The sequence below is a fragment of the Lepus europaeus genome, chromosome 6 (assembly GCF_033115175.1).
Source record: "Lepus europaeus isolate LE1 chromosome 6, mLepTim1.pri, whole genome shotgun sequence".
Classification (NCBI taxonomy): domain Eukaryota; kingdom Metazoa; phylum Chordata; class Mammalia; order Lagomorpha; family Leporidae; genus Lepus; species Lepus europaeus.
In genome coordinates this window covers 58671710-58698256 of record NC_084832.1, presented here as the reverse complement: position 1 = coordinate 58698256, position 26547 = coordinate 58671710, and the positions used below count along the sequence as shown (strand labels likewise).

At 41.2% G+C, this 26547-nt stretch overlaps 2 protein-coding genes and 1 non-coding gene across 4 annotated transcripts in view; 1 reads left to right on the top strand and 2 right to left on the bottom strand.

Moving 5' to 3' along the window:
- Window positions 1-26547, bottom strand: part of GTF2F2 (general transcription factor IIF subunit 2) — a 138599-nt gene that overhangs the window by 61071 nt on the left and 50981 nt on the right. The window lies entirely within an intron of this gene.
- Window positions 1628-10854, top strand: KCTD4 (potassium channel tetramerization domain containing 4). 2 transcript variants are annotated; one of them, XM_062194157.1, is made up of 3 exons: window positions 1628-1703; window positions 1809-1854; window positions 9258-10854. In XM_062194157.1, exon 3 carries the CDS (start codon window positions 9443-9445, stop codon window positions 10220-10222), a length of 780 nt encoding a protein of 259 aa, XP_062050141.1. In that variant the 5' UTR covers window positions 1628-1703; window positions 1809-1854; window positions 9258-9442; the 3' UTR covers window positions 10223-10854. The 2 variants fall into 2 exon arrangements, 1 of the variants encoding a protein (XP_062050141.1); XR_009866191.1 differs by lacking the exon at window positions 9258-10854 and adding an exon at window positions 4176-4240 and having other exon boundaries at window positions 1648-1854.
- LOC133762680 (U1 spliceosomal RNA) lies at window positions 17874-18038 on the bottom strand. The gene has a single exon (XR_009866346.1). It is a non-coding gene; the product is annotated as a U1 spliceosomal RNA (small nuclear RNA).

Sequence of the window (26547 nt, the reverse complement as noted above, 5' to 3'; positions counted from 1 at the left end):
ATTCTCAAATGTCTGTGGCAAATATTCATAGACAGGCTGATACACCCATTCTACAGAGCATACACAATAAATCTCAATTTCATTTTAAAAGAAAATGAAAAGTTCAGACAAAGAGCTTTTGTTTATGTGACTTTTAGCTATTAAAATCTACCATATTAGAAATGAAGACTAAAAAATGAGCATGAAAACAGCTTAGTGTAATTATGAAAAGGTCTCAGGCATCCTTTACTCATATTCCCAGACCACATTTTGAGAGCTCCTATTCTAGCTGGATGATAAAAAGGCATACAGATAGTAGACAATTTTAAATCAGCAGAAGCATTTATGATATACCTCCACTTAACTCCTTTCCGCACTAACAAACACAGGGACAGATGCCCACAGCCTGCCATAGGATACTGGATAGCAGGTTAATCTCTGGTACTCCCACATGCTTCTGCTCACACTAGACTGGAACTTGTTTATGCTAGTTTCAGTAATTATGCAATTCTATTATATAACACATAAGCCCATCAAATTATGAGTATATGTGAGGGGGTAAGCGTTGCTAATACTTGATATAAACTTCCAGAAAAAATTTAGGTATGTGTGAGATAAGCAGAGACAGGAAGAGAAACATAAGAATCTAGAGAGATCTGCACCTGTATTGCTTCATAGTGTCTTAAGTTCTTGTTCCTTTTTGAAGCAACCAAAACTGAAAATCTAAACTAAATTATGGGTTTAATTTTTCCAGGAAAGAAAAAGCAGATGGTCGTTCAGCATCCCATACTCAAAGGCCTTGCCTTCCATGTAATCAGCAGCTAAATGTACTTTTATAAGTTTTAAAATTAAATATTAAAGCAGGATGGGGCCAGCACTTGGCCATTTCTTCAATACTTCTTAGAATCCAGGAAATATTTAAGGCTCCTTTCTAAATTCTGGCATACCTACCTTTCCTCTTTGTCTAGCCTGGTTTGTTAACTGGTTTCTGCTACTTGAAAACAAACGAATCTTAGTGTAAACACCTTTGGTGATGGTATATTGTTTATGTACTTTCTAACACTTAGTTTCAGAAAATTTTAAAGCACAGGTTACATAAAGTACATCTTATCAAAATAACTGAAGGCTTCTAGTTATGATTCCGTCACTAATTAGCAGCACTACTTTGGAGAAGTAAATTCACATCTCTGTGCCACAGCATCTATATAATGAAGCCACTGGAACCTGTGGGATCTTCTCTACTTGTATTTCACTAGAAAAACATTGGCCTTCCTCTCCAACTGGAGGTGTTTGATTACTTCATTGGTGCTATTTTGTTTGCTCTAGTACATTCTAAAGGACCCAATATAATTAAATTTTCTTTGAGCAAAAACTACAGGGAAACTGTTTCTCGGAGCAGCAGCAACAACAAAACATTAAAAAACTGCCCAAGACGTGAAAAAGGTCAAAATGTTGCTCTAGGCCAAATCTTCCTACTCTGCATTTGAACTTGAGATGTACTCTTTTTGGGACAACCGCAATGACTGAACAGCCCTTTTCACAGGTTAAGGAAATTCCTAGGTGACACAAGCAGTGAGTAAGCAGGAAGGGTGCTCACTGGCACCGGCATGTAAGCAATGAGATCAGGCATGTCAGGAATCACAGGCATCAGGATGCTAGAGGCATCCATTCCCACTCTGCACCCAGCTCAATGTGGAGGCCTTGAAGAGCTCACTGGACTCCAGGTAAAACAGACCAAGGGTGTTAGCAGCCAAGATTTTGGGGTGATCCTCAAGACTGCAGTACTCCCCTGGTTCTTCTGTATCTCACACCTGTGTCTACACTCTCAGGAAAAGAACAGAAGAAATATTCCCACAGACCAAGTGCATTTCAAAGGTAAACCATTTTTCATTTCTAGTTGTCTCCTTTCTTTACACATGAGGTAATTTCTTCACAGTTTTCTGCTGTTGCTACCCTGTGGTTCTCAAATGAGGCCTATTAATACAAGCCACTTGGCATTTTAACCAGATAGGCAAACTTCCTATCCCAGTATTAATACAGAAGTTGGTCTTTATGAAGTTGGTCTTTATTCAAATATGCAAATATGTTCTTATCTCTGTTTACTTTTCAAGAATCTTAGGAATAAAAGATGATGATCAGATTTCAGTAACCTAACCCTGTAGGGTTAGCACTTGATTATCTCAAAGGTAATGAATGATCAGTCACATAATAACATTCAAATTAGAAATATAATGAGGTTTGGCTGGCGCCGTGGCTTAACAGGCTAATCCTCCACCTTGCGGCGCCGGCACACCGGGTTCTAGTCCCGGTCGGGGTGCCGGATTCTATCCTGGCTGCCCCTCTTCCAGGCCAGCTCTCTGCTATGGCCTGGGAGTGCAGTGGAGGATGGCCCAAGTGCTTGGGCCCTGCACCCCATGGGAGACCAGGATAAGCACCTGGCTCCTGGCTTCAGATCAGCACAATGCGCCGGCTGCAGCGGGCATTGGAGGGTGAACCAACGGCAAAAAGGAAGGCCTTCCTCTCTGTCTCTCTCACTATCCACTCTGCCTGTCAAAAAAAAAAAAAAAAAAAAGAAAAAAGAAAAAAAGAAAAAAAGAAATATAATGAGGTTTCAAAATGTTTATGGAGGACTAGGATTAAAAGCTACTGTGCCTTTTCCACAAACTTTTGAAGGCCCCTCCTATGTTCAGTGTGCTCTGGCTGTAGCAGCCATTTGGGGAGTGAACCAACAGAAGGAAGACCTTTCTCTTTGTGTCTCTCTCTCACTGTCTATAACTCTACCTGTCAAATAAATACAAAAAAAAAAAAAAAAAAAACTTGCTGTCTAAAGATGAACAAATTATCGTTTAAATTTGTAATTTCCATCTTGCAATAAAGTAACACTTGAAACAAGGAGGGGGATGTGTAAAAGTACCTAAAGAATTAGGCCGGCGCCGGGGCTCAACAGGCTAATCCTCCACCTTGCGGCGCCGGCACACCGGGTTCTAGTCCCAGTCGGGGCACCGATCCTGTCCCGGTTGCCCCTCTTCCAGGCCAGCTCTCTGCTGTGGCCAGGGAGTACAGTGGAGGATGGCCCAAGTGCTTGGGCCCTGCACCCCATGGGAGACCAGGAGAAGCACCTGGCTCCTGCCATCGGAACAGCGCGGTGCGCCGGCTGCAGCGCGCCTACCGCGGCGGCCATTGGAGGGTGAACCAACGGCAAAGGAAGACCTTTCTGTCTCTCTCTCTCTCTACTGTCCACTCTGCCTGTCAAAAAAAAAAAAAAAAAAATTAGGAAACATGTTCTTCTGGAAAACTCATGTCTCCTAGAGCACTGACTTACACCACATTGCTACTTTGATCAAATAGCACTCAATTCCACAGCAGAACTTAAGACCCCTGCATTTAGGAAGACTGTAACAGAGCTGAAGACTCAATACTCATGAAATACTTAGACTATCTAATGGTATTAAATCAGCTGAATATGCTACAAATTCCATTGATTTTGTATCCTTCATAACTCTTGGTCTCTTTCCTATGTTTAACTAGTAATAGTAGTAGTCATCCCATACACTAGTTTAGTTCTTTAGGATTTTCCAGATATTCTGAAATTATGAGACCCTCACAACGAAAGGGTAGAGATTTCAACCCCACCATTAGAACTCCTTTGAGATCAATCCCCTTTCTGGAGCTCATCCTTTTGCTTAATAGGGCACTTCTTAAACTGTGGTTGTAAGCGTGGAGGAACTTACACAAACACACTCCTCACTGGGCCCACTCCCAAAGATTCTGTGTTTACTGTGTTGTGGAGCATTTGTATAACCTTCACAGATAATTTTAATTCTTTCTTTGTCTGTCTCTCTCCAACCTCCTTTACACACACACATTTCCCTCCCTCCGTTCTCCTCTCCCCTTAAATTTCATTTTCTTGTGACATGAGGGGAAGAGCTCATGGAGCTGCCTAAATATTTCATTAACTCAAAGATGACATCAATTGTAATATTCACCATTATTTACAGTATCATTAGAAACATAAAATACTGCCACTAAACTTTGACAAGCCAATCATTTTGATATACTTCAATTTCAGAAATACCAAGTATGAAAAAAATTTGAAATATGCTCGAGTTCCCCATCTCTAATTTAAAACTGCTCTACTCTGTAAATAAGAAAGTACATTTGTCCCTGTAAGCCACACAGCCTTTATGTCTGTTCAGGCCCCCTTCTCTCCCTGCAGACACAGAGGATCTGAAGACAGCAACAGAAGGAACAATGGGAGGGGACAGCACTGGAGAGAAGAGACCCTCTTTGGTCACTGACTTCATAACACCATCATCTTCAGGCATGTCCCTCATCTTGAGATCGTAGATAATGGTTATTAACTTAAAACATCTCCTTCTCTGAGATGGTAAAACTTCAATTTGCAAATGGCATTATAAAAATGAGCTCTATGCAACATTATAATTTCAGTGTTCATTTGATGGCACACACAAGTGTTCTGCTCATCTGATTACAATAAAAATTTCCAGTGAATAATAAGGCATAGGCCACACTTAAAAGGATTATTACAAAAATTTAAAGTATGACTTCTGCTTAAAAAAATTATAAAACATAGGTTTCCCTGAAACATTCACGTCCCAAAGTGCATTTAAAATATGAGTTACTATGATTTGTAAGTTGTCAAGTTTACCTCTGTAGTGAAAAGCAAAGTAATGTGGAATGGAATTTTACCTGAACTTCTTGGCTAGTCTGTCATTTTAATTTGTGCTCCTTTTAACAAACAAGGCTTTATTCTTGTCTACACTCCTCAAATAAGGCTAACAAATTGGCTAATGTAGCCAAGGTTCTTGGGCTTCTAGGAAGACTCAGTTCAACACCACAAAATATTTACACAAGTGCATTCATGAGACTGGAATGAAACAGTCACTTGACCTTCAGCCAGAGGTTGTGTCCAAAGGGTCCTAGCAAGGTCCAAGCACTCCACATAGTTATGAGATGCTCTGGACAGTTACCTAAGGTAGCTGACACGGTCCTTGTGTTAGTACCATATCAGCTCCAAGCAACATTTAATGAGATGAATTTTATATTTCAAAATGAAACTGAGGTTTTGCCATTCAAATAGAATTGGAGTACATACAAAAATCACTGATTCCTAAAGTATGTCAATACATTCCGTGGTATAATTTATTTTTATTTTTTGACAAACCACAAAGGCTAATATAAAATATTCATAGCTGACTATGAAAATGAATGTTTCTTACATCCAGTGCTATTAACAGGAGGCAGTGAAGAAGCCAGTCTCAAGTTAAAAAGAAAAAAAAAGGGGGGGGGGGGAAGAAAAACTCAGCTTGTGAAAAGAGAGGGAAGATCAAAACACAGATCAATGACCTTGAAAATGTCAGGAAGTTCAGGACTGGGATACAGTAAAAACTAAAGGTGTTTCTCCAACTGTGGCTGCTTTTACTTTCTTTCTAAGGTCATGTGACTAATCCATTAAAAAGACAGGCATAGACACAATCAGGTAAAAACAACCAAAATCATTTGGTAGAGGTAGAAAGAGAAGTACTGCGTTCTTCCCAAAGGCATGAAAAGGAGTATCTGAATTCCATGGAGGAGTGGTCTTATTCATCTTGGGGAATAATGAAATCTAATATCTTCCACTTAGGGGAGATCCCTTCCTGGTAAAGTCTACTTCCTTCTATGGCATGAGATAATCTCTGGCGAATATATGGAGCAAGCATCTGTGATGATGATGTCCTATGTAGATAATGGGAGTGGATGGAAGAGATGGGATTTCCTCCAAATAGCCTGAAATGAGTTCGGAATAATGCATACGGTAGGACACCAGCATTACCTCATAGTGGAAGGTTCTTCCAGAATTTGGTTAGGCATTAGGCCCAATTAACCGCAGGCTAGGCTAATACCAAGGCAAGGACCTGTTTAAATTCTCAAAGTTGGCTCATGGACTCTTTCATAAAGGCGATCAAACTCTAAAACAAGGCTAAGATACTGAGGCTCCAACTTTTCAAAATTTTGCATCCTCTGCCTGCAAAGTCAGAGGAAAGCCTTAAATCTAGAGGTCAAATACATCTAGGTGAGCTACTCTTTGATATATGGATTAAATCTTTTGTGCTGAAACCTATCCATTACAGTTTCTATCTGCAGTGAGGATGACAGTCACATAAACCTGGGATGCTTTCCTTGGTATGTGTGCTAAGCACCATTTTTATAATTGTTGGGCTAGCAAGTAAATACAAACTTAGAACAGAACTAAGAGAGGTCAACCTGCTCTTCTACTGAGGGGCATGTGCACTGTAACAGGCGGCAATGATCAACAAACCCCTGCAATGTCTGTGAACTGCAACAATGTTGCTTTAATGAGGGCAATGTGGACCAATGCAGATAAGGTGGGGCCCGCAGGGTGCCATTTTTCAAGATGGCAAATTAGGGCAAAAACAACGCAAAAGAAAGTCCTGTGGATCTGTATCAGCTTTTACTTAGACACTAAGACAAGCCTTCATTTACACATCTGCTGCCAGGCCTAGGTGGCAAACAAATCATACATGTCAGGGGTGCAGAAGCCAAGAGTACCAGAGGGAAGAAAATGAGTAAAAGCAATCAAGGGTGAGGGGCACAGGATGGGTGGCTCACCGTCTGCCAAGGCAAGCCTGCAGACACAAAAGCACTCATCAGTGCCCATTGGCAATCTGGCAGCAGAAACCAGGAGTGAGTGAGTTAGCAAGTGCAGGCTGCTCTGGAGTGAGGCTGCAAAGGCTGGCAGTCCCACCTGCAGCCATCCTGCAGCGTCACTGACCCCTGGACACCCTGTGGGAGCCCAACCTCTTGCAGCAGTCCCACCAGGGCTTCCCCACTGAATCATCTAGAGACAGACCAAACCAGGTGACAGGAAGCAGACTCAGCATTACTATTACAAAGTATCCAACTGCATTAGTTTATTTAAACAGGTAAGAAAATTCTAGCCAGCCCTTCATTATTACACTACAGCTATGCTGTGTTGATTCTGTCCCATAAAGCTTGTAAAGAGATAAAACTGCTATGCCTCTGTTGATTTTCCTATTATATGATGATAACCATATGCAGTGGACCATTTGTAACGGGAGCATAAGAATTCTACAAATGCGTTTCCAAAGTTGGAACCCCACCCCACCAAATCTGTATTCAGTATTTCTTAAAAAGAAAGCTATAGAAAAGACTTGATTCTAAAAAACCAAAACCAGCACACACGACATTGTCAGAACATAAGCGTAAATGCTTCTTAAATGCTGCAGAACCGACAGGAAGTGTCTAAGTGCTGGCTTTGCTACGAGAAAGCTGTAAAGTCCCAGGCAAAACACCAGAAAGCCTCCAGAATGCAATTTTATCTTTGGTAAAAAGAAGTTGAATTTCATGGTGTCTAAGCAAAAACATAGCTGTAAAAATGTTATAGCTTAGTTCTTTGGTTTAAAATTAGTGGATTTTTGAAAATCTCAATAACAGATTTATATAAAACTCATAATCTGTCATACTAGTAATATAATTTTTTAATATCTAAAGAAAACTGGGCCGGCGCCGTGGCTCACTAGGCTAATCCTCCGCCTTGTGGCGCCGGCACACCGGGTTCTAGTCCCAGTCGGGGCACTGGATTCTGTCCCGGTTGCCCCTCTTCCAGGCCAGCTCTCTGCTGTGGCCCGCGAGTGCAGTGGAGGATGGCCCAAGTGCTTGGGCCCTGCACCCCATGGGAGACCAGGAGAAGCACCTGGCTCCTGCCATCGGAACAGCGCGGTGCGCCGGCCGCAGCGCGCCAACCGCGGCGGCCATTGGAGGGTGAACCAACGGCAAAGGAAGACCTTTCTCTCTCTGTCTCTCTCTCTCACTGTCCACTCTGCCTGTCAAAAAAAAAAAAAAGAAAACTGAACATTATTTAGAGAAAATAAAAGGCATCTTTAGAAAGATTTGAAGCAAGGGCCAGTGTTGTGGCATAGTGGGTTAAGCTGCCACCTGCCACGGCCAGTTAGGACGCCTGGAAAAATCCTGGCTCTTGGCTTCAGTCTGGCCCAGCCGTGGCTGTTGTGGCCATTTGAGGGGTGAACCAGCAGATGAAAGATCACTCTCTCTCTCTGTCTCTCCCTCTCTTTCTCTAACCCTGTATTTCAAATAAATAAAAACAATAAATACATCTTAAAGAAAAAGATTTGTTCTAATACTTCAAGCAACATACAGTTGAGTACTTTTAAAATACCTTAAATGCAATTAAACACACACACACACACAGTATTATAAACTCTAAAATCTAAGGACAAAGTAGATTCCCAGAATTATTTAGTAGAAAAGTTATTTAAAAAAAAAAAAAAACCAGAGCACTGAGACAATATCCAGATTAATCACTGGGCCTTTCAGTTCTAGAAATAAAGTTCAGAACCTTAAAATGCTTTAAAAGACAAGTTACAGAGGAAAGAGGAAAAAAGGTAGGAGGAACATCACATTCACCCTGTTCTTATTCCTAAGTTAAACAACAAAAAGGTTTAGGCTTTGGTCCTCTTTTTCTCACTTTGAGAAACAAAAACTAACTCATCCATGACACTATTTTATGGTATAGTAGATATTTTGAATCTCCATCTTGCTCCTATCATCCCAAGATACACACACACACACACTATCTGTAGTTATCTGCTACAGTAATCCAAGTTTTTGTTCCACTCTGAAGCAGTTTTAGGGTGAAATAAACTTGTGACTTTCCACAGGATATAGTAACTAAAAAAATACAAATAATTATATCAAAAAGTCTAGTGGATTTTTTTACCTTCAGGATGAAAAAAAATAACCTTTTGCTAAAAGATGTTAGAAAAATTTCTTCTTAAAGATCAGAATTCCATGCTAATTCAATTAAATTCAAGTGCACTGTCACAATTACAAGTTTAAATATTCTTATTTACATCTCAAAAATGACAATATCATTGTAAAGTGTGTGAGTTTTTATGGGATAGGAAATTCTATGTATTTATAGTTTCTTTCACTTTAGGTTTCCTATTTATGATTTACTTGGAAAAAAATGAAATTAATTCAATGTGTACTGTTTTCCAAAAAGATGACCCTTCTATTCAATACTAAACCTGCCTGAAGAAATAATTTAAGCCATTAGACATTTGTAACTACTTAACTGGAAAGAGGAAATTTAATCTATTCTGAGGAGCTCGCACTTCAAAGCTCTCACTGTCAAAGAATATGCATGAAAATCCTCTCCCAACAAATCCCTCCCCTGATACAGTTAAATGCAAATTCTCCCTTCCGTCTTACTCCAGAAAGCTCCTGCACACATAGCTGATGCGCCACCTGCTGCAAAGCTGAGCCGCCAGCGCAGGCGACACTGCCAGCATTTCCATTCCCTCGCCAGCCTGGAGCTGAATAAAGGCGTGTTTGTGTGGTAGTGTTTCTTTCTAAAAAATCCCAAAGCCAAGAAGAACAAGCTGAAATAGCATCTTCCAAGATGGAGCGTAAAATAAACAGAAGAGAAAAAGAAAAGGAGTATGAAGGGAAACACAACAGCCTGGAAGATGCTGACCAAGGAAAGAACTGCAAATCCACACTGATGACCCTCAACGTTGGTGGATATTTATACATTACTCAAAAACAAACATTGACCAAGTACCCAGACACTTTCCTTGAAGGTATAGTCAATGGAAAAATCCTCTGCCCGTTTGATGCCGATGGTCATTATTTCATAGACAGGGATGGGCTCCTCTTCAGGCATGTCCTAAACTTCCTACGAAATGGAGAACTTCTATTGCCCGAAGGGTTTCGAGAAAATCAACTTCTTGCACAAGAAGCGGAATTCTTTCAGCTCAAAGGACTGGCGGAGGAAGTGAAATCCAGGTGGGAGAAAGAGCAGCTCACACCCAGGGAGACTACTTTCTTGGAAATAACAGATAACCATGATCGCTCACAAGGACTAAGAATCTTCTGTAATGCTCCTGATTTCATAACAAAAATAAAATCTCGCATTGTTCTGGTGTCCAAAAGCAGGCTGGATGGATTTCCGGAAGAGTTTTCTGTATCATCAAATATCATACAATTTAAATACTTCATTAAGTCTGAAAATGGCACTCGACTTGTACTAAAGGAAGACAACACCTTTGTCTGTACCTTGGAAACTCTTAAGTTTGAGGCTATAATGATGGCTTTGAAGTGTGGTTTTAGACTGCTAACCAGCCTGGATTGTTCCAAAGGGTCAATTGTTCATAGCGATGCACTTCATTTTATCAAGTAATTACCTGTGTCACGGACAAAGGCAACAAGCATGCAGCCAGCAAGCTTTGGAAAACCACAGCATCAAAGGCATCCCAAATAACTGTGCCCAGCTAGCTCTGTACTACAGAGCCCTGCTGCTAATCAATTACTGTGAGCTAACGGTATGTAAATTCTATCGCTAAAGATGTCTCTCTCTGGGGTATTCCTGCTGATCAGACTCATTCACCTATGATGAAAACAGTAATCTGTTTACTGTAAATAAAAACGGAATGCTTTTCCTATTTGCTTATTTTTCCTTAAGTTGTCTTTCAATCAGAATGTCTTCGGTACTTGCACAACAAACAAGCATGTACATTATCTATCGTTGATTTAAATAAATGGTAATATAATATTGTAAGGGGCCATATGATTTAAAATCTTTTCTCCTTACAGGAAAAATATACAAAGAAATTGAACTGGTAAAACTAACCACTGAGAGCCTAACAGATGGGCAGATCTACCTAAAACAAACCTATAGCTAAACAAAATGGACTGTAATAAAGTATTAAAGCTATTGATTTGATTTTTATGAGCAGGCACCAAGAGCCTATTCACAGTTCTTGTATTTCATAGTAGGATTAAGGATGCATTGATATTTTGCTGGAAACTCCTAGAGAACTGCTTGATGATAATAAAAAAAAAAAAAATAAAAGCACTGCTAGCTTCTTTGTTTATAGTAATCATTGTAATTAAGAAGTTACATGTGTCGCTTCAAAAATAAATAATGCCACTTGATGATTTTTGCACAATAACTATTAATGTAGTCCAGACTATAGTAACCCTGGCAGCTCCTGCAAGTGACAAATATCAGCAAATCCATTTGTTTGCAGGCTGGGCTCCAACAGAGCATGGATAACTTAGCCTCAATAGACTATGTGGTATTAGAGTAATACCAGAGTTCCTTTGCAGAATGATCCTAAATATTTATTTATCAATCTCAAAAATATTAAATGAACATCACTAAAAATATAAAAAACTTTATTCAGTAATGATTTTTAATATGAAATCTCAGACTCACTGAGTTAATGTTAGACAAAGTACTATTAAAAATTAAGTTCTACATACAGCTGTCTGAAGAAAATAATCTACAAACTTAACGTGAATGCATTTTTTTTCCCTCCACAAAGAACAGCTACACTATCTCTATCCCACCTATTCTTTGGCTTCTAAGAACAAATTACATTGCAAATTTGCTCCTTTAAAATCAAACCATTAAAACTGGTAACTGTATCTTGGTTTTAGTAAACTTCAAAAACAGATTTCTGAAAATCCTCACTGAGGTTAAATTAGCCCATGTTATTAAGTCTGGTCACTCATAAAAACTTAGACTACATGAGTAAAGTCAATATTTACTCCCAGAACTGTAACTGACGTACAGTTACAACATCTTAGGTAAACATAAAAACTGGCAGAACACACTAAATAAACCTTTTAAAATTTATTATAGAAAAAGGTTCTTGAAAAAGTTCATATTAAAAACAATAAACTCCACATCAATGACACAATCATCCTTTATGCAAACTAAGCTGAGAATGTTTATACTAAAGCATCCAATCATCTCTCAGAACTTCAAATGGCTTAATCAGGACTTAAAGGAACCATAAAAATAGGATGACTTATGCCAGCAATCACTGTAGTTGAGCTGCTTATAAACCCCTCCAGATTGTGAGTTGACTTTTCCTTGGCATTTGGACTTTGGTGATGAAAAAAATGGCAGTGAATTAATGTCAAAGCAAAGTTTTCTCTAACAAGATTTCATTACAGATAATAAAAATAGCCCTGACATATCTTTTAATAGGCAATATAACTGAACATCTTATCTTATGTATTTAACTATGTATGCATTTATTATCTTATGTATTTAACTCCTTATCAAGCTTCTGAGAAATCACAATGTTCTGAAGCAATAATCTAGAAGGAAATTTTGACTAGACTTATAACTCTTAACCTTTTAATAAATATACTCACTTTAATTAAAGGTTAATTTACCTGGACTTACACATTTGAGTACTTAAATATTATGCTATGAATGTATAGAAAATGCCTAGTTTTTATTTTTAGTGCTTTCTAATAATATTTAGAAATACCTTCAAGAAACTCCAGAAATCATACAAAGTGTCAATTACAGTGTCATAATGAAGCTTTCACAATATTTTTGCTTGCAGCCATTGAAGAATTTCTCAAATCTTTTCTCCTAAGCAAATATTGTTCCAAATAACAAATCACCAAGTGATTCTCTACTTTTTCTTTTCCAAAAGGTAATAAAGAAGTAAGCTAACTATGGCTGCCAGGAGCCAAACATCTAGTTCTTATATGTGAAATCCCACACAACTACTGGCACCGTCCTTAAAATATGAAAAATAAAAGCATAGATGATGGCTGTTACTACATTTTTAAAATGCATATGGCACTGTGCAGAACATAAGAGGCACTTAGGAGACTTTTTTTTTTTTTTTTTTTTTTGACAGGCAGAGTGGACAGAGAGAAAGGTCTTCCTTTGCTGTTGGTTCACCCTCCAATGGCCGCCGCGGCCGGCGCATTGTGCTGATCCGATGGCAGGAGCCAGGTGCTTCTCCTGGTCTCCCATGGGGTGTAGGGCCCAAGCACTTGGGCCATCCTCCACTGCACTCCCTGGCCACAGCAGAGAGCTGGCCTGGAAGAGGGGCAACCGGGACAGAATCCGGCGCCCCGACCGGGACTAGAACCTGGTGTGCTGGCGCCGCAAGGCGGAGGATTAGGCTAGTGAGCCGCGGCGCCGGCACTTAGGAGACTTTTCAAATAACACAAGGAAGACAACTGCTATCCCAAACTGCAGATGATAATACTGAACAAGTCTACTCAGCTTGTTTGTTTTAAATACATTATATTTCAAATACCACTTGTAAGACAGTAATGAAAGATAACATTTATTAAATCTGTCTACTATGTGCCAGATACGATGCTACAAGTACACATTATCTGAAACAGCCCTGAGAAAGGCACTATTATTCTTTCCTTTTTAGAGAGAAAGAAACAGAGATTCAGAAGACTAAATAACCTGCCCAAGATCACACAGTTAAGAAGTGAAACCAGGGTTTGAAAGCCAGGTATAACAATTCCAGTACCAGAACCACTATGTACCTCTAACACTTAACACCTCACAGAAAAACAGGCATTCCCCAGGTAGATGTTCAAGAGAGAATACCAAAATACAGGTTTCCCTTGCTTGATACAATTCCAGAGTGCATGAATTCCGAAAATGTTGAGTGAACAACTGAATTCTGGAAGAGCAAATAATGTTTTTAATGTCGTGTTATGTCATTTAAGGAACATGAAGTGAATCATCCACCTCACAAATTTGTCTGTTGATGAATCTAGATTTTCACATTCAAAGTTTGCTGAAAAAGAAGTTAACTTTGTGTGACTTGTACAATTCACAGAGCTGATATATTATTAGAAAAAACATGGCACAGTGAAACAAAGGGTTCTCGAACCAGACTTGAGTTTAAATTCCACTACAGGGGTTGGCCCTATGGTGTAATAAGTTAAGCCTCTGCCTACCATGCCAGCATCACATATGGGCACTGGTTCGAGTCCCAGGTGCTCCACTTCCAATCCAGCTCTCTGCTAAGGCCTGGGAAAGTAGTAGAAGACGGCCCAAATGCTTGGACCCCCACACCCACGAGGGAGACCCAGAAGAAACTCCTGTCTCCTGATCGGCCAAGCTCCAGCCATTGCAGCTACCTGAGGAGCGAACCAGAGGATGAAAAATACCTATCTCTCTGTAACTCTACCACTCAGATAAATAAATAAATCTCTAAAAAATAAATAAATTCCATTACAGTTCACCAACTTGCTTACATGATCATAAGCAAGATCCTTAACTCTTTAGAATCTCCATATCTTCATAGGAAAATGGGAATAATAATGATTATTGAAAAGAGCTTCTGTAAGGCTTAAATTTGATTCTGAATTGTATATGAAGTGCTTCCCAAAATAAGCCTTCAATAAAAGCACTGATTGTTCTCCTACCTAGTACAAAGGTATCATCATGACATGAACATAAATAATGGGCACAAAAATGCACAATATATTAATTAGGCTTTCTACTTAGTCACGAACAAAACAGAGAACTTTCAACAAATAATGTTTAATTCTGTAATGAAATATTGTAGATACCTTAAATTGAGTACAGCAAACAGTTTTAGTTATAGTTTTAATTTTAATAGTTTAAAAACCCATATGATGTGGCCAGTGCTGTGGCATTGAAGGTTAAGCCTCCACCTGCAGCATCAACATCCCGTATGGGCACTGGTTCGAGTCCTGGCTGCTCCACTTTCAATTAAGCTCCCTGCTAGTGTGCCTGGGAAAGCAATGAAAGATGGTCAAAGTCATTGGGCCCCTGTACCCACGTGGGAGACCCAGATAAAGCTCCTTGGCTCCTGGCTTCAGCCTGACCCAGTCCTGGCTGTTGAAGCCATTTGGGGAGTGAACCAGGGAATGGAAGATATCTCTCTCCCTCTGCCTTTCAAGTAAACAATCTTTTAAAAAGGAAAACACATATGATGAGTTTCCTGAAACTTTTGTTTTCTAGCTTCATGTTAAAATCTACAACAAGCTGGTGCCGTGGCTCAACAGGCTAATCCTCCGCCTTGCAGCGCCGGCACACCAGGTTCTAGTACTGGTTGGGGCGCCGGATTCTGTCCCGGTTGCCCCTCTTCCAGGCCAGCTCTCTGCTGTGGCCCGGGAGTGCAGTGGAGGATGGCCCAAGTGCTTGGGCCCTGCACCCCATGGGAGACCAGGAGAAGCATCTGGCTCCTGCCTTCGGATCAGCGTGGTGCGCCCCGCAGCGGCCAATGGAGGGTGAACCAACGGCAAAGGAAGACCTTTCTCTCTCTGTCTCTCTTTCTCACTGTCCACTCTGCCTGTCAAAAACAAAAAACAAAAAACAACAACAAAAAAAAAACAACAAAAAACCTTCAACAAAGTAAACATAGCCACTATTTTATCAGCCATTTAAGATCTGTCAGTTGTACTACATGTGATAAAGCAATCTTAAAGATATGCTTATCTAAGAAATTATGACTAAATACCTTAAATTGCAATGGTGGCAGAGTCAAAGTTAAAATTTTAGCATCTGAATATATTTATCCTTACTACTAAAGAAGATGGTGTACTATGGAATACCCAAAAAGGCATGCAGCTTAGAAATTACTTGTAATTAGCTTTGAAAACAATAATACCTTCTTTTGTAGTAAGCTTATCTTCTTAATCATACTGTGTTTAAGCCAATATTAAAGTTATTTTGCTTCTGTCAACAAACACCAAGAGAATAATGATAAAGAAACATGTGCTAAGTAGACAGAAATATAGAAGATGAAATCTGAAATATGCCTGATATAATTTATAAATAAGTGATTATAGTCCTATTTATTCTCTTGATGAAAATACACAATGTTTCAAGGTTACAGACAAAAAAAATCACTACCATGTATCTTATAAACTGCTAATAAGTCATCCATAATAAATTAAGTTTTATAACAATGCCAAAAGTTAAGCATTATTTTTTTAAAGGTTTATTTATTTATTTGAAAAGCAGAGGTACAGAGAGGCAAAGGCAGAGAAAGAGAGGTCTTCCATCCACCAGTTCACTCCCCAGATGGCTGCAATGGCCAGAGCTGGGCAGATCCGAAACCAGGTGCCAGGAACTTCCTCAGGGTCTCCCATGTGGATGCAGGGGCCCAAGGACTTGGGCCATCTTCTACTGCTTCTCGGGCCACAACAGAGAGCTGGGTCAGAGGTGAAGCAGCACACATAAGGGATGCTAGCACTGCAGGTGGTGGCTTTACCCACTGCGCCACAGTGCCGGTCCCAAGTAAGCATTTTGTACAAAAAATACGGAAGCCCTAGTTTTATTTCAACCACTAGAAATTTTGGATAAAAGTAAACTTAATATTGGCCAGTGCTGCGGCTCACTAGGCTAACCCTCCGCCTGTGGTGCCGGCACACCGGGTTCTAGTTCCGGTTGCGGCGCCGGATTCTGTCCCGGTTGCCCCTCTTCCAGTCCAGCTCTCTGCTGAGGCCCGGGAAGGCAGTGGAGGAAGGCCCAAGTCCTTGGGCCCTGCACCCACATGGGAGACCAGGAGGAAGCACCTGGCTCCTCGCTTTGGACTGGTGCAGCACGCTGGCCGTAGTGGCTATTCGGGGGGGTGAACCAACGAAAGGAAGACCTTTCTCTCTGTCTCTCTCTCTCTCACTGTCTAACTCTGCCTGTCAAAAAAAAAAAAAAAAGTAAACTGAATATTAAAGAATGAAACCATTGGAACACATCTGTTTATTACATGTTAAAAACCCATTCCCTATCATAAAACCAATATAGTTAATTTAATAGTGTGGCAGGTTTTTTCTAAGCATACAAGTCTAGAGTATTTGGTTAGACTTAAGAGTCTGATTAGTAATTTTTTTAATTAAAGATCTAGTTAACTTTTGAAAATTCCTTTTTGAAAACAGGCCTGATTTTTCAAAGGTATTTCTGATTACTGTCTTCTAGGATAATTAGTACACACTTTTGTATATTACTGTGTAAAACTAAGCAAATCTACTAATTTATTCTTAATTATACCCCATTGATTCTGCTGGGACCCTGAAACCCATATGACAGACCATGATGGAGTTCCTGGCTCTTTGGTTTGGCCTAACCCAGACCTGGCTGCCGCAGCCATGTGGGGAGAGAATCAATAGATCTCTCTGTCACTCTGCCTTTCAAATTAACCAATTAATCTTAAAAAAAAAAAAAAAAGTATCAAGCAGTGGTTTTCTGAGACTTATCAACTCTACTGTTAAATTAAGTATAACTAATGTAGTAAAAGGCTAAATCCTATTCTAAGAAACTACCTGCTTTCCAACACGGGAACAACCCCACCTACCTACCTCCTTCCTGCCAAGAAATCTACAATTTTCAGTTTTGGGTATTATTTTAAAAAGATCACTCTCCTGGACAAGTATGATATGATCTGAAGAGTTAAGCATGAATGCTGGTGATCCGACCCGTAGCTAAGGAGATAAGACTGCCTGGCATTTGTTGAGGTGTAACTATACCAAGTCCTTACATGATTACTGAATCTCTCTCTCTCTCTCTCTTTTTTTTTTTTTAAGAGATTTATTTATTTGAAAGGCAGAGTTACAGAGAGGTCTTTCATCTGCTGGTTTACTCCCCACATGGCCACTATGGCTAGGGCTGAGCTGATCTGAAGCCAGGAACTTCTTCCAGGTCTCTCACACACATGCAAAGGCCCAAGGACTTAGATCACTTTCCCAGGCAAATCAGCAGAAGCGAGATCAGAAGTGGAGTAGCTGGGACTTGAACTGGCGCCCATATGGGATGCCGTCAGTGCAGACAGCAGCTTTACCCGCTATGCCACAGCGCCGGCCCTTTGCTGTCCTTTAAAGTCCCCAACACACAGCATTCTCAGGAGGTCTTGGTGCAGAGACTGCTAGCTACTTACCCAATACACATTCGCCCCTTTGTGGTTAGAAACCAAACCCTGATTTCACAATGGCAAAGGTACCCAAATTAAACCTATACATTTTAGTGTTCTGTGGCTGCTAGGTGTTGCCAAGTTACCATATTCTTTTTTTTTTTTTTTTTAAATCAGGGGAGAACGCAAACGCAGACCCCACTACCACAAATTCTGCAGTCGAGTTTCCCACATATGGGGAAATCGCAGGGGTCAGCACTTCCACGGTGCAATGGAAGAGACTCGCCCTGGGAAAACCAGCTGCGTGATCATACCAGATTCTTTAGGACATGCTGGTATAAAGAGTTACAAAGCTGGCTGAGCCCCTCTCCTTCCCCTGGCCTCCATTCTGCTGCCTGAGATGCAGATTTGAACTAGAGCAGCGTCTCTGGATCGCTACTAGCCCATGACAACAAAGCGAGCGGATAGCCATGGGAAGTACCCAACTGGTCCTCAGAACTTCCTTTACAAAGAAGAAAACTGTGTTTAAGTCATATTAGTTAGAGATGTCTCCCAGAACAGTATATCCCACACACAGAGGTGGGCAATATCAGAATCCCAATTTTGCAGATGAAATAAATAGAGACCCACAGATTAAGTAACCAGCCCAAAGTCGCACAAAGAAACCTTTCCAGAACCCAGCTCTTATCCACTGCATCACACTTTCAACTAGACTGGGCAACTGAGTAAGACGCAGCAGAGGAGAGCCTTGAAAATGGGCATGATGTTGCAGCAAGCTCAGCACCTGCACTCGTTAGTCTGGGCACAAGAGCTAGCTTAAGATAACAGAACAAACAGCAGGCAACATAGAGGGAGTTGAGCCCGCCTGGTGAGTGTGCTGAAAGGAAACCCATGAGCACAGCCCATTTCTCAGATCTGTGGAGACACAAACACAAAGGGCAAAAGGGAGACCGGTAGATGAGGGACAGGAAATCTATCCAGGAAAGACGCCTCTGTAAGCCAGCCAGATTCTTCCCATGCATATACAGAATCATTACTGGATTAAATCCAGGAGAATGTCTACCAACTGGGAATAACTAACACACTGATTTCTAAAAATGAACTACAATTCTTCCAGGGAATATCTAAGGGGAAGAAAGGAAACATCTTCGGGCAAATGAGAAGAGGAAAGGTATTTATATATTAAGTAGGCCAGGAACTTCTTCATAGGTGTTAGAGTACAATGAAATCTTGTACTGCCCCTACTTGGGGGGGTGGGGTAGAGGAAGGCTATGGGGAGGGTATAATTTTGTTTTCCTACCACACCAAGAATTTAAAAAAAAATATTTAAGATCCCAAAACATCTTCAATACTTCATGTTTTTTAGTCATCTGGGAAGGAGTGAAGTAGGATTACTGAGAAAGAGAAATGTAGCCTTAGCAACTGAATGGGTAGAAACTGGAAGAGAGACATGGCAATTTCTTAAAAATAGTAAGGTATGAATGAAGAAATGGTTACAAGCAGAGCCACCTCCAGGCAGAGGGAGGGATCTAAGGCTTTAACCAGTGGGGCAGCCATTGGTTCCCTATGTAGCTAGCATTATTACCCCATTTTCCAAATTAATACACGTATGGTCAATAATTCAAACAACTAGGCAGTTACCCCAATAATAGGACAATAGAACATCAAGAAAAGCTACAGCTTGATTTTGTACACACAAGCTGAAATACTGATGTCTGAAAGTCATGAGCTATTTAAAACAACAACACCAACAAAACAGACTACAAGCGACCCAAAAGACACTGGCTTATATAACCGAAATATGATGATCCCTTAAAGCAGGGGTAGGGAGCGTTCTCTCTGCCAAGGCCATTTGGATATTCTGAACATCATTTGTGGGCCATACAAAATCATCAACTTAAAAATTAACCTGCTGTAGATTTATCGAATTTCAAGTCTTGCCTGCAGTTACCTTGGCACAAAACCAGACCAATGATTCTGCGGACCTTATACAGCCCACAGGCTACGCATTCCCCATCCCTGCAGGCAACACCCACATATCTGCAGGTTAAAAAATTTATGTTTGGCTGGCGCCGTGGCTCACTAGGCTAATCCTCCACCTTGTGGCGCCGGCACACAGGGTTCTAGTCCCGGTCGGGCACCGGATTCTGTCCCGGTTGCCCCTCTTCCAGGCCAGCTCTCTGCTGTGGCCAGGGAGTGCAGTGGAGGATGGCCCAAGCGCTTGGGCCCTGCACCCCATGGGAGACCAGGATAAAGCACCTGGCTCCTGCCATCAGATCAGCGCGGTGCGCCAGCCGCAGCGCGCCAGCCGCAGCGGCCATTGGAGGGTGAACCAACGGCAAAAAGGAAGACCTTTCTCTCTGTCTCTATCTCTCACTGTCCACTCTGCCTGTCAAAAAAAAAAAATTTATTTTTGTATTTACTTCTGAATACTTACTGTTTTTGTATTACACAGCTTTGCAAGACAAGGTGTGAAACTATGGTTTAAAACCTTTTTTTGGTCAGCTACCTAGCAGGCATTTGTTCATAAACCCTTAAAAGACTCAAATCACAAAAATACACTCAGAAAAAGTGTCCATTGGAAACACAAAATATTTTAAAACCTGAAAGATTAATAAATGAAAGATATCAACTAGGACCAATATAGGTAAATAGCTCTGAACACTGCATTGAAACCCATGCATCTTTTAGAGCTACTTCCATTGTATTAGGATATGAGTAGATAGAAAAATGTTTGTATTCTGATGCAAAGATATCTGACAATTTAGTTCCTACCAATCTTTTAAAAACCAAATAGGAAAGTATAGCATTAATGGTAGTCAATCTTGCTGAATGGAACAAACACCCAATTAAAGTTAATAACATCATCTCTGCCTTAACATTAAATGCTAGATTGTTTTAAAATTTCATTGTAATGTGATACAGCAATTCACCTTCTTAGATTCCTACTTTAAAAACATATTTACATTGGACATTCGTTTTTAATCCTCCACTTTGGGGGTGGTTTGTTACACAGCAATAAATTACTGAAACAATGGATCAAGTCCTGGTGGAAGCCCGTATAAACCCTCTCTGGAAGGAAAAGCTTTCCTTGAAAGTCACATATTAGTCCTATAAATAATTTTACAAATACAATGTGAAAAACACTTCCAAGAAACTAGATTCTGAGGGTAGGCATTTGGCAGAGCAGCTTAAGGCACTGTTGAGACTCTCTCACTCCTTATCAGAGTGTCAAGAGTATGTCACCTCTACACTTCCCATCCAGCTTCCTACTAATACACAAAACAGCAAGATGATAGCTCAAGTACCTGAGTCTCAACCACCCATGTGGGAGACCCAGGTGGAGCTCCTGGTTTCTGGCTCTTGCAGGCACTTGAGAATTGAGCCAGGAGATGGAAGGTCTCTATCTTTAAAGCAAAATGAAAAGAAATAAAACAATTTTTTTAAAAAAAGAAACTAGAGTCTGAGGTGGGCACTCAGCACAGTGTTCAAGACACTGCTTGAGACACCTGCCCTGGCTCTTCTTCCATCAGTCCCTACCGATGCATACCCTGAGGTAACAGGTGATTGCTGAAGTACCCCTTTAACCCACAAAAGAGACCCAGATGCAGTTCTGGAATCTGGGCTGCTGGCTTCAGTTTGGCCCCATCCTGGCTATATAGGCATTTGGGGAGTGAATCAGCAGATGGAAGATATATGTCTATGTCCATCTGTCTGTCTCTGCATGTGTGTCAAATAAATGAAACTTAAAACCTTCTCTCTCTCTCTAACTCTGTCACATAAATAAATACATGTTAAAAAAAAAAAAAAGAAACCATAAAAGACTTTAGGAACTGGTATTGTGGAATAGCAGGTAGAGCCGCTGCCTGCGACTCAGACATCCCAGATAGGTGCTGGTTCAAATCCTGGCCGCTCCACTTCTGATCCAGCTCTCTGCTAATGTGCCTGAGAAAGCAGCAGAGGGTGGTCCAACTGCTTGGGCCCCTGAACCCATGCGGGAAACCCAAAGAAGCTCCAGGATCCTAGCTTCAGCCTGGCACAGTCCCAGTCTTTGTGGCCATTTTAGGAGTGAACCATGGGCCGGCACCATGGCTTAACAGGCTAATCCTCCTCCTTGTGGCGCCAGCACACCGGGTTCTAGTCCCGGTCGGGGCGCCGGATTCTATCCCGGTTGCCCTCTTCCAGGCCAGCTCTCTGCTATGGCCCAGGAGTGCAGTGGAGGATGGCCCAAGTGCTTGGGCCCTGTACCCGCATGGGAGACCAGGAGAAGCACCTGGCTCCTGGCTTCAGATCAGCGAGATGTGCCGTCCGCAGCGGCCATTGGAGGGTGAACCAATGGCAAAAAGGAAGACCTTTCTCTCTGTCTCTCTTTCACTGTCCACTCTGCCTGTCAAAAAAAAAAAAAAAGGAGTGAACCAGTGGATGGAAGATATTTCTCTCTCTGTAACTCTGCCTTTCAAATCAATTAAAAAAACAAAAACAAAAACTTAGATTGGAATTCTCAGATATAGACCAATATAAAACAACTAGACTGATTAAAAACAATAAACAGAGGTGTGCATTTAGTCGGAATTAAGACACTAGGGGAGTTTTAAGATGCCTGCATTTCAGTTTTGAGTACCTGAGTTTGTTTCTTGGCTCAAGTTCCTGCCAGCCAGCTAAGAGACCTGGATTGTTCCCAGTTTCCAGGTTCAGCTCAGCCAGGCTGATGCTGGCACCAGAGAAGTAAACCAGTTGATGGAAGAGTAAATGTGTTTCTGTTCTCAATCTCCCATTACTGTAACTCAAATAAATAAATATGATATGAAAAATATTAAGAAAAACAAATAAGACATAATTTCTACAGGGAAAACTGTCATAAACTCAAAAAAGGAACAAACAGTACATTTAGAAATTTAAAAAGTTATAATTTAAGTCTCACTGGATGAACTAAATATCAGAGTGGACACAAGTGAGGAATCCATTAGAGCTGGAATGTGTAATAGCTGACAGTACATATTTGAAAATATGTGTTTTAATCAGAATCTTGGAGAGAAAAATAGATGAAATGGAATACTTAAAATGATGGCGTCTGCTGGCACCGTGGCTCAATAGGCTAATCCTCCGCCTTGCGGCGCCGGCACACTAGGTTCTAGTCCCAGTTGGGGCGCCGGATTCTGTCCTGGTTGCCCCTCTTCCAGGCCAGCTCTCTGCTATGGCCCGGGAAGGCAGAGGAGGATGGCCCAAGTGCTTGGGCCCTGCACCCCATGGGAGACCAGGAGAAGCACCTGGCTCCTGCCTTTGGACCTCACAGTGCGCCGGCTGCAGCGGCCATTGGAGGGTGAACCAATGGTAAAGGAAGACCTTTTTCTCTGTCTCTCTCTCTCACTGTCCACTCTGCCTGTCAAAAAATAAAAATTAAAAAAAAAAAAATGATAGTGTCTAAAACTTTCTATGACTGAAGGAAGTTAGCAAGCCACAGGCTCAAGAAGTTCAATGCAGGGCTGGCTCTGTAACACAATGAGCTAAGCTGCCACCTGCAATTTCAGCATCCCATATCAGAGCACTAGTTCAAGTCCTGGTTGCTCCCCTTTTGATCCAGCTCCCTGTCAATGTGCCAGGGAAAGCAGTGGAGGACAGCTCAAATGTTTGGGTCCCTGCCACCTATGTGGGGAAGGAAGGAACTCTGGGTTCCTGGCTTTGGACTGGACCAAGCCTGGTTGTTGCAGCAATTTGGGGAGTGAACCAGCAGATGCGATGATCTCTCTATCACTCTGCCTTTCATCTAAATTTAAATCTTAAAAACTAAAAATCTCAATGAATTCCAAGCAACTTAAAGAGAAATCCAAAAATAGGCATAAAGGGGGAAAATTTTAAATAGCTACAGAAAATAGAAAAGACACGTTACCTTCAAAGCAGCAGCAATGAAACTAACAGCAGAACTCTCCACGCCCAAACCACTGAAGGCTATGGGCTATCTTCAGCTAATAACAGACTATCCTTTTACTAGGTCTCACAGATATTCCAAGAATAAAAACCTCTTGTTATGCTTCTGTATTCTCTTCCTGAAAGTTCCTCTATTTTAAGTGCCAGTTTTTTAGGACATTGCCACACATGCACAGAGTGAACCCAGAGCAGGGCTGGGTAGGTCCTGTGGCCTGGGCACGTGCAGAGGGAGAACAGAAGCCTCTGCCTTCAGGACTGGCCTTCCCAGGCCTGCTGGCACATTAGCTTTCTCTTACCTGATTTATGTAGCTTTTCCCCACCCCTAATTGAGAAGGCAGATTTGAGACATATTTCTCCTGCTTCCTTACTTGTGAATAATAATAATGGCCTTTCTTTCCTCAAAAGTCGAGCCTCACGAAACTTGACCAGACAGCAAGCAAGAACACTGTCAAACAGAGACCTAAAGGAAAATACCTGTTCACCCACAACTCTATATCTAACAAAAATAGCGATGACCAGTGATCAGGAATGGAAATGAACTTATTAGACATCCTTTAGACATAAGAAAAATAGGTGGCAAATTATGACAGTAAGTTCAACAATGTAGATGAGAGGAAAGAATTTCAGAAAATTAAAACTGACACAGGAATATACAGGACACTCAAACAGTCTTAGAAAAAAGGAAGTTTCTCCATGTCAAGAGCTGTGAAGGATCTGAGATTTCACTCCACTTGTTAGCCTGCCTTAGTTTCACAATACACTGAATAGAAGACATAAACTTGTGGGTCAGGGAAAAAAGACTTTATTAGGCACAGCAAAGCAGGTGGCATGAGTTTCATATTTTTAACAGTTCATTCTGCCCCTTCAAAGTCTCCATGGGAGTGATGGGAGTGAGGCAGAGCAGTACAGATGGCTGCTGTGGCCACAGTGGGTTTATAACAGCTGAGCAATATCAAAGCTTGGAAAGCCCCAATCCTATCAAGGGGCTAAAAAGCAAATTTGCCCAGTCTTTGCCCCGTAGGAAGACTCTATTTCTATTTTCTAAGGTGGCTATTAAACCATTGTTGAAAAGATAGTCAGGGACAAAAGCTGTCATAAGACATGTAGAAACTCCAGAGAATTGTCCCCTAACACTCCATAAAAACTAAAAATCAGCACACAAAGAAAATCTCATGGCCAGTTAGACTAACCAGTGAATTCTGCTCAACATTAGGATAGAAACAAAGACAGCCTTAGATAAATTCATTGGGATAACAGAATAAGAGAGCATTTCCCAACCTGATTTTATGAGGCCAGTACAACACTCATACCAAAATAAGAAAAAATGAATCAGTAACTGTAACAGCCAGTCTGAAGAGACCCATGCTTCAGCAGAACTCTACACACAGCAAGGCTGGCACCATACTCATACAGCAGGGAAAAAAGATGGCCTAACAGGTGCATTAGGGTGGGTGCTGCAACCATTTGGGGAGTAAACCCGCTTATGGAATATCTGTCTCTCTCTCACTCACACACACACACACACACACATGCTCTCTCCGTCTCTCCACCCTTCCTGTAACTCTTTCATATAAATGAAACAAATCTTTAAACACACACACACACACACAATTTCTCTCCGTTCTCTATTACTTTCTTTCTATATCTATTTATCTCTATGATGCATGGTTTGGAATCACCAAATAGTAACTGCTTATTTCTTGGTGGGTGATTCAAATGTTTCCACTGCTATATTCTTTGATATTAAGCACCTCATTTTGTAGAAAAATAACACCATTATCTATTTTAAAAGGCAATATAAGGCCGGCGCCATGGCTCACTAGGCTAATCCTCCGCCTTGCGGCGCCGGCACACCCGGTTCTAGTCCCGGTCGGGGTACCGGATTCTGTCCTGGTTGCCCCTCTTCCAGGCCAGCTCTCTGCTGTGGCCCGGGAATGCAGTGGAGGATGGCCCAAGTGCTTGGGCCCTGTACCCCATGGGAGACCAGGAGAAGCACCTGGCTCCTGGCTTCGGATCAGCGTGATGCGCTGGCCGCAGCGCGCCGGCCGCGGCGGCCATTTGAGGGTGTACCAACGGCAAAAGGAAGACCTTTCTCTCTGTCTCTCTCTCTCACTGTCCACTCTGCCTGTCAAAAAAATAAAAAAATAAAATAAATTTTAAAAAGCTATAAAAAGGCAATATAATACAAATCTTATATTCTTAAAATACAAATCTTATATTCTTAAAATACACATCTTATATTCTTAAAATACACACATCTTATATTCTTAAAACTACAAAAGTTTTAAAATTAAAGATGTATGTATACAGCAAGATGTGTTAATGGATCAGAAGACTTGCACTGCTAAGAAGGGAATACTCTCCAAACTAACCTATGGATTCCATACAACCCCTACCAAAACCCCAGGTGGTCTCTGTGCAGAAATTCACAAGGCGATCCTAAAACCTAAAAGGAAATTTAAGGGACCCTGGGTAGCCAAACATGAAAAAGATGAAGGACTCACGTTTCTCAGTTTCAAAACATACTAAACAAAGTTACAGCTTCAAGGCTATATTCACAGAAGGACAGGCATACCCAGCCGTGGAACAAACTTGAGAGCACATAAATAACTTTTTAAAAAAGATATACTTATTTATTTGAAAGGCAGTGTGACAGAGAGAACTTTCACTGCTGGTTCACTCTCCAAGGGGCTGAAATAGCCAGGCTGACGCCAGGAACCCCCGCTGGGTTTCCCACACAGGTGGGGGAACTCAAGTACTCATTTACTGCTTTCCAGGTGCATTAGCAGGGAGCTGGGTTGGAAGCAAAGCAGCTGAGACTCAAATCAGCACACCTATCTGGGCTGCAGGTGTCCCGAGCAGCAGCTTAACCTACTGCACCACAATGCTCTGTCCTTCTTAAGTAACTTCTGATTAATTATTT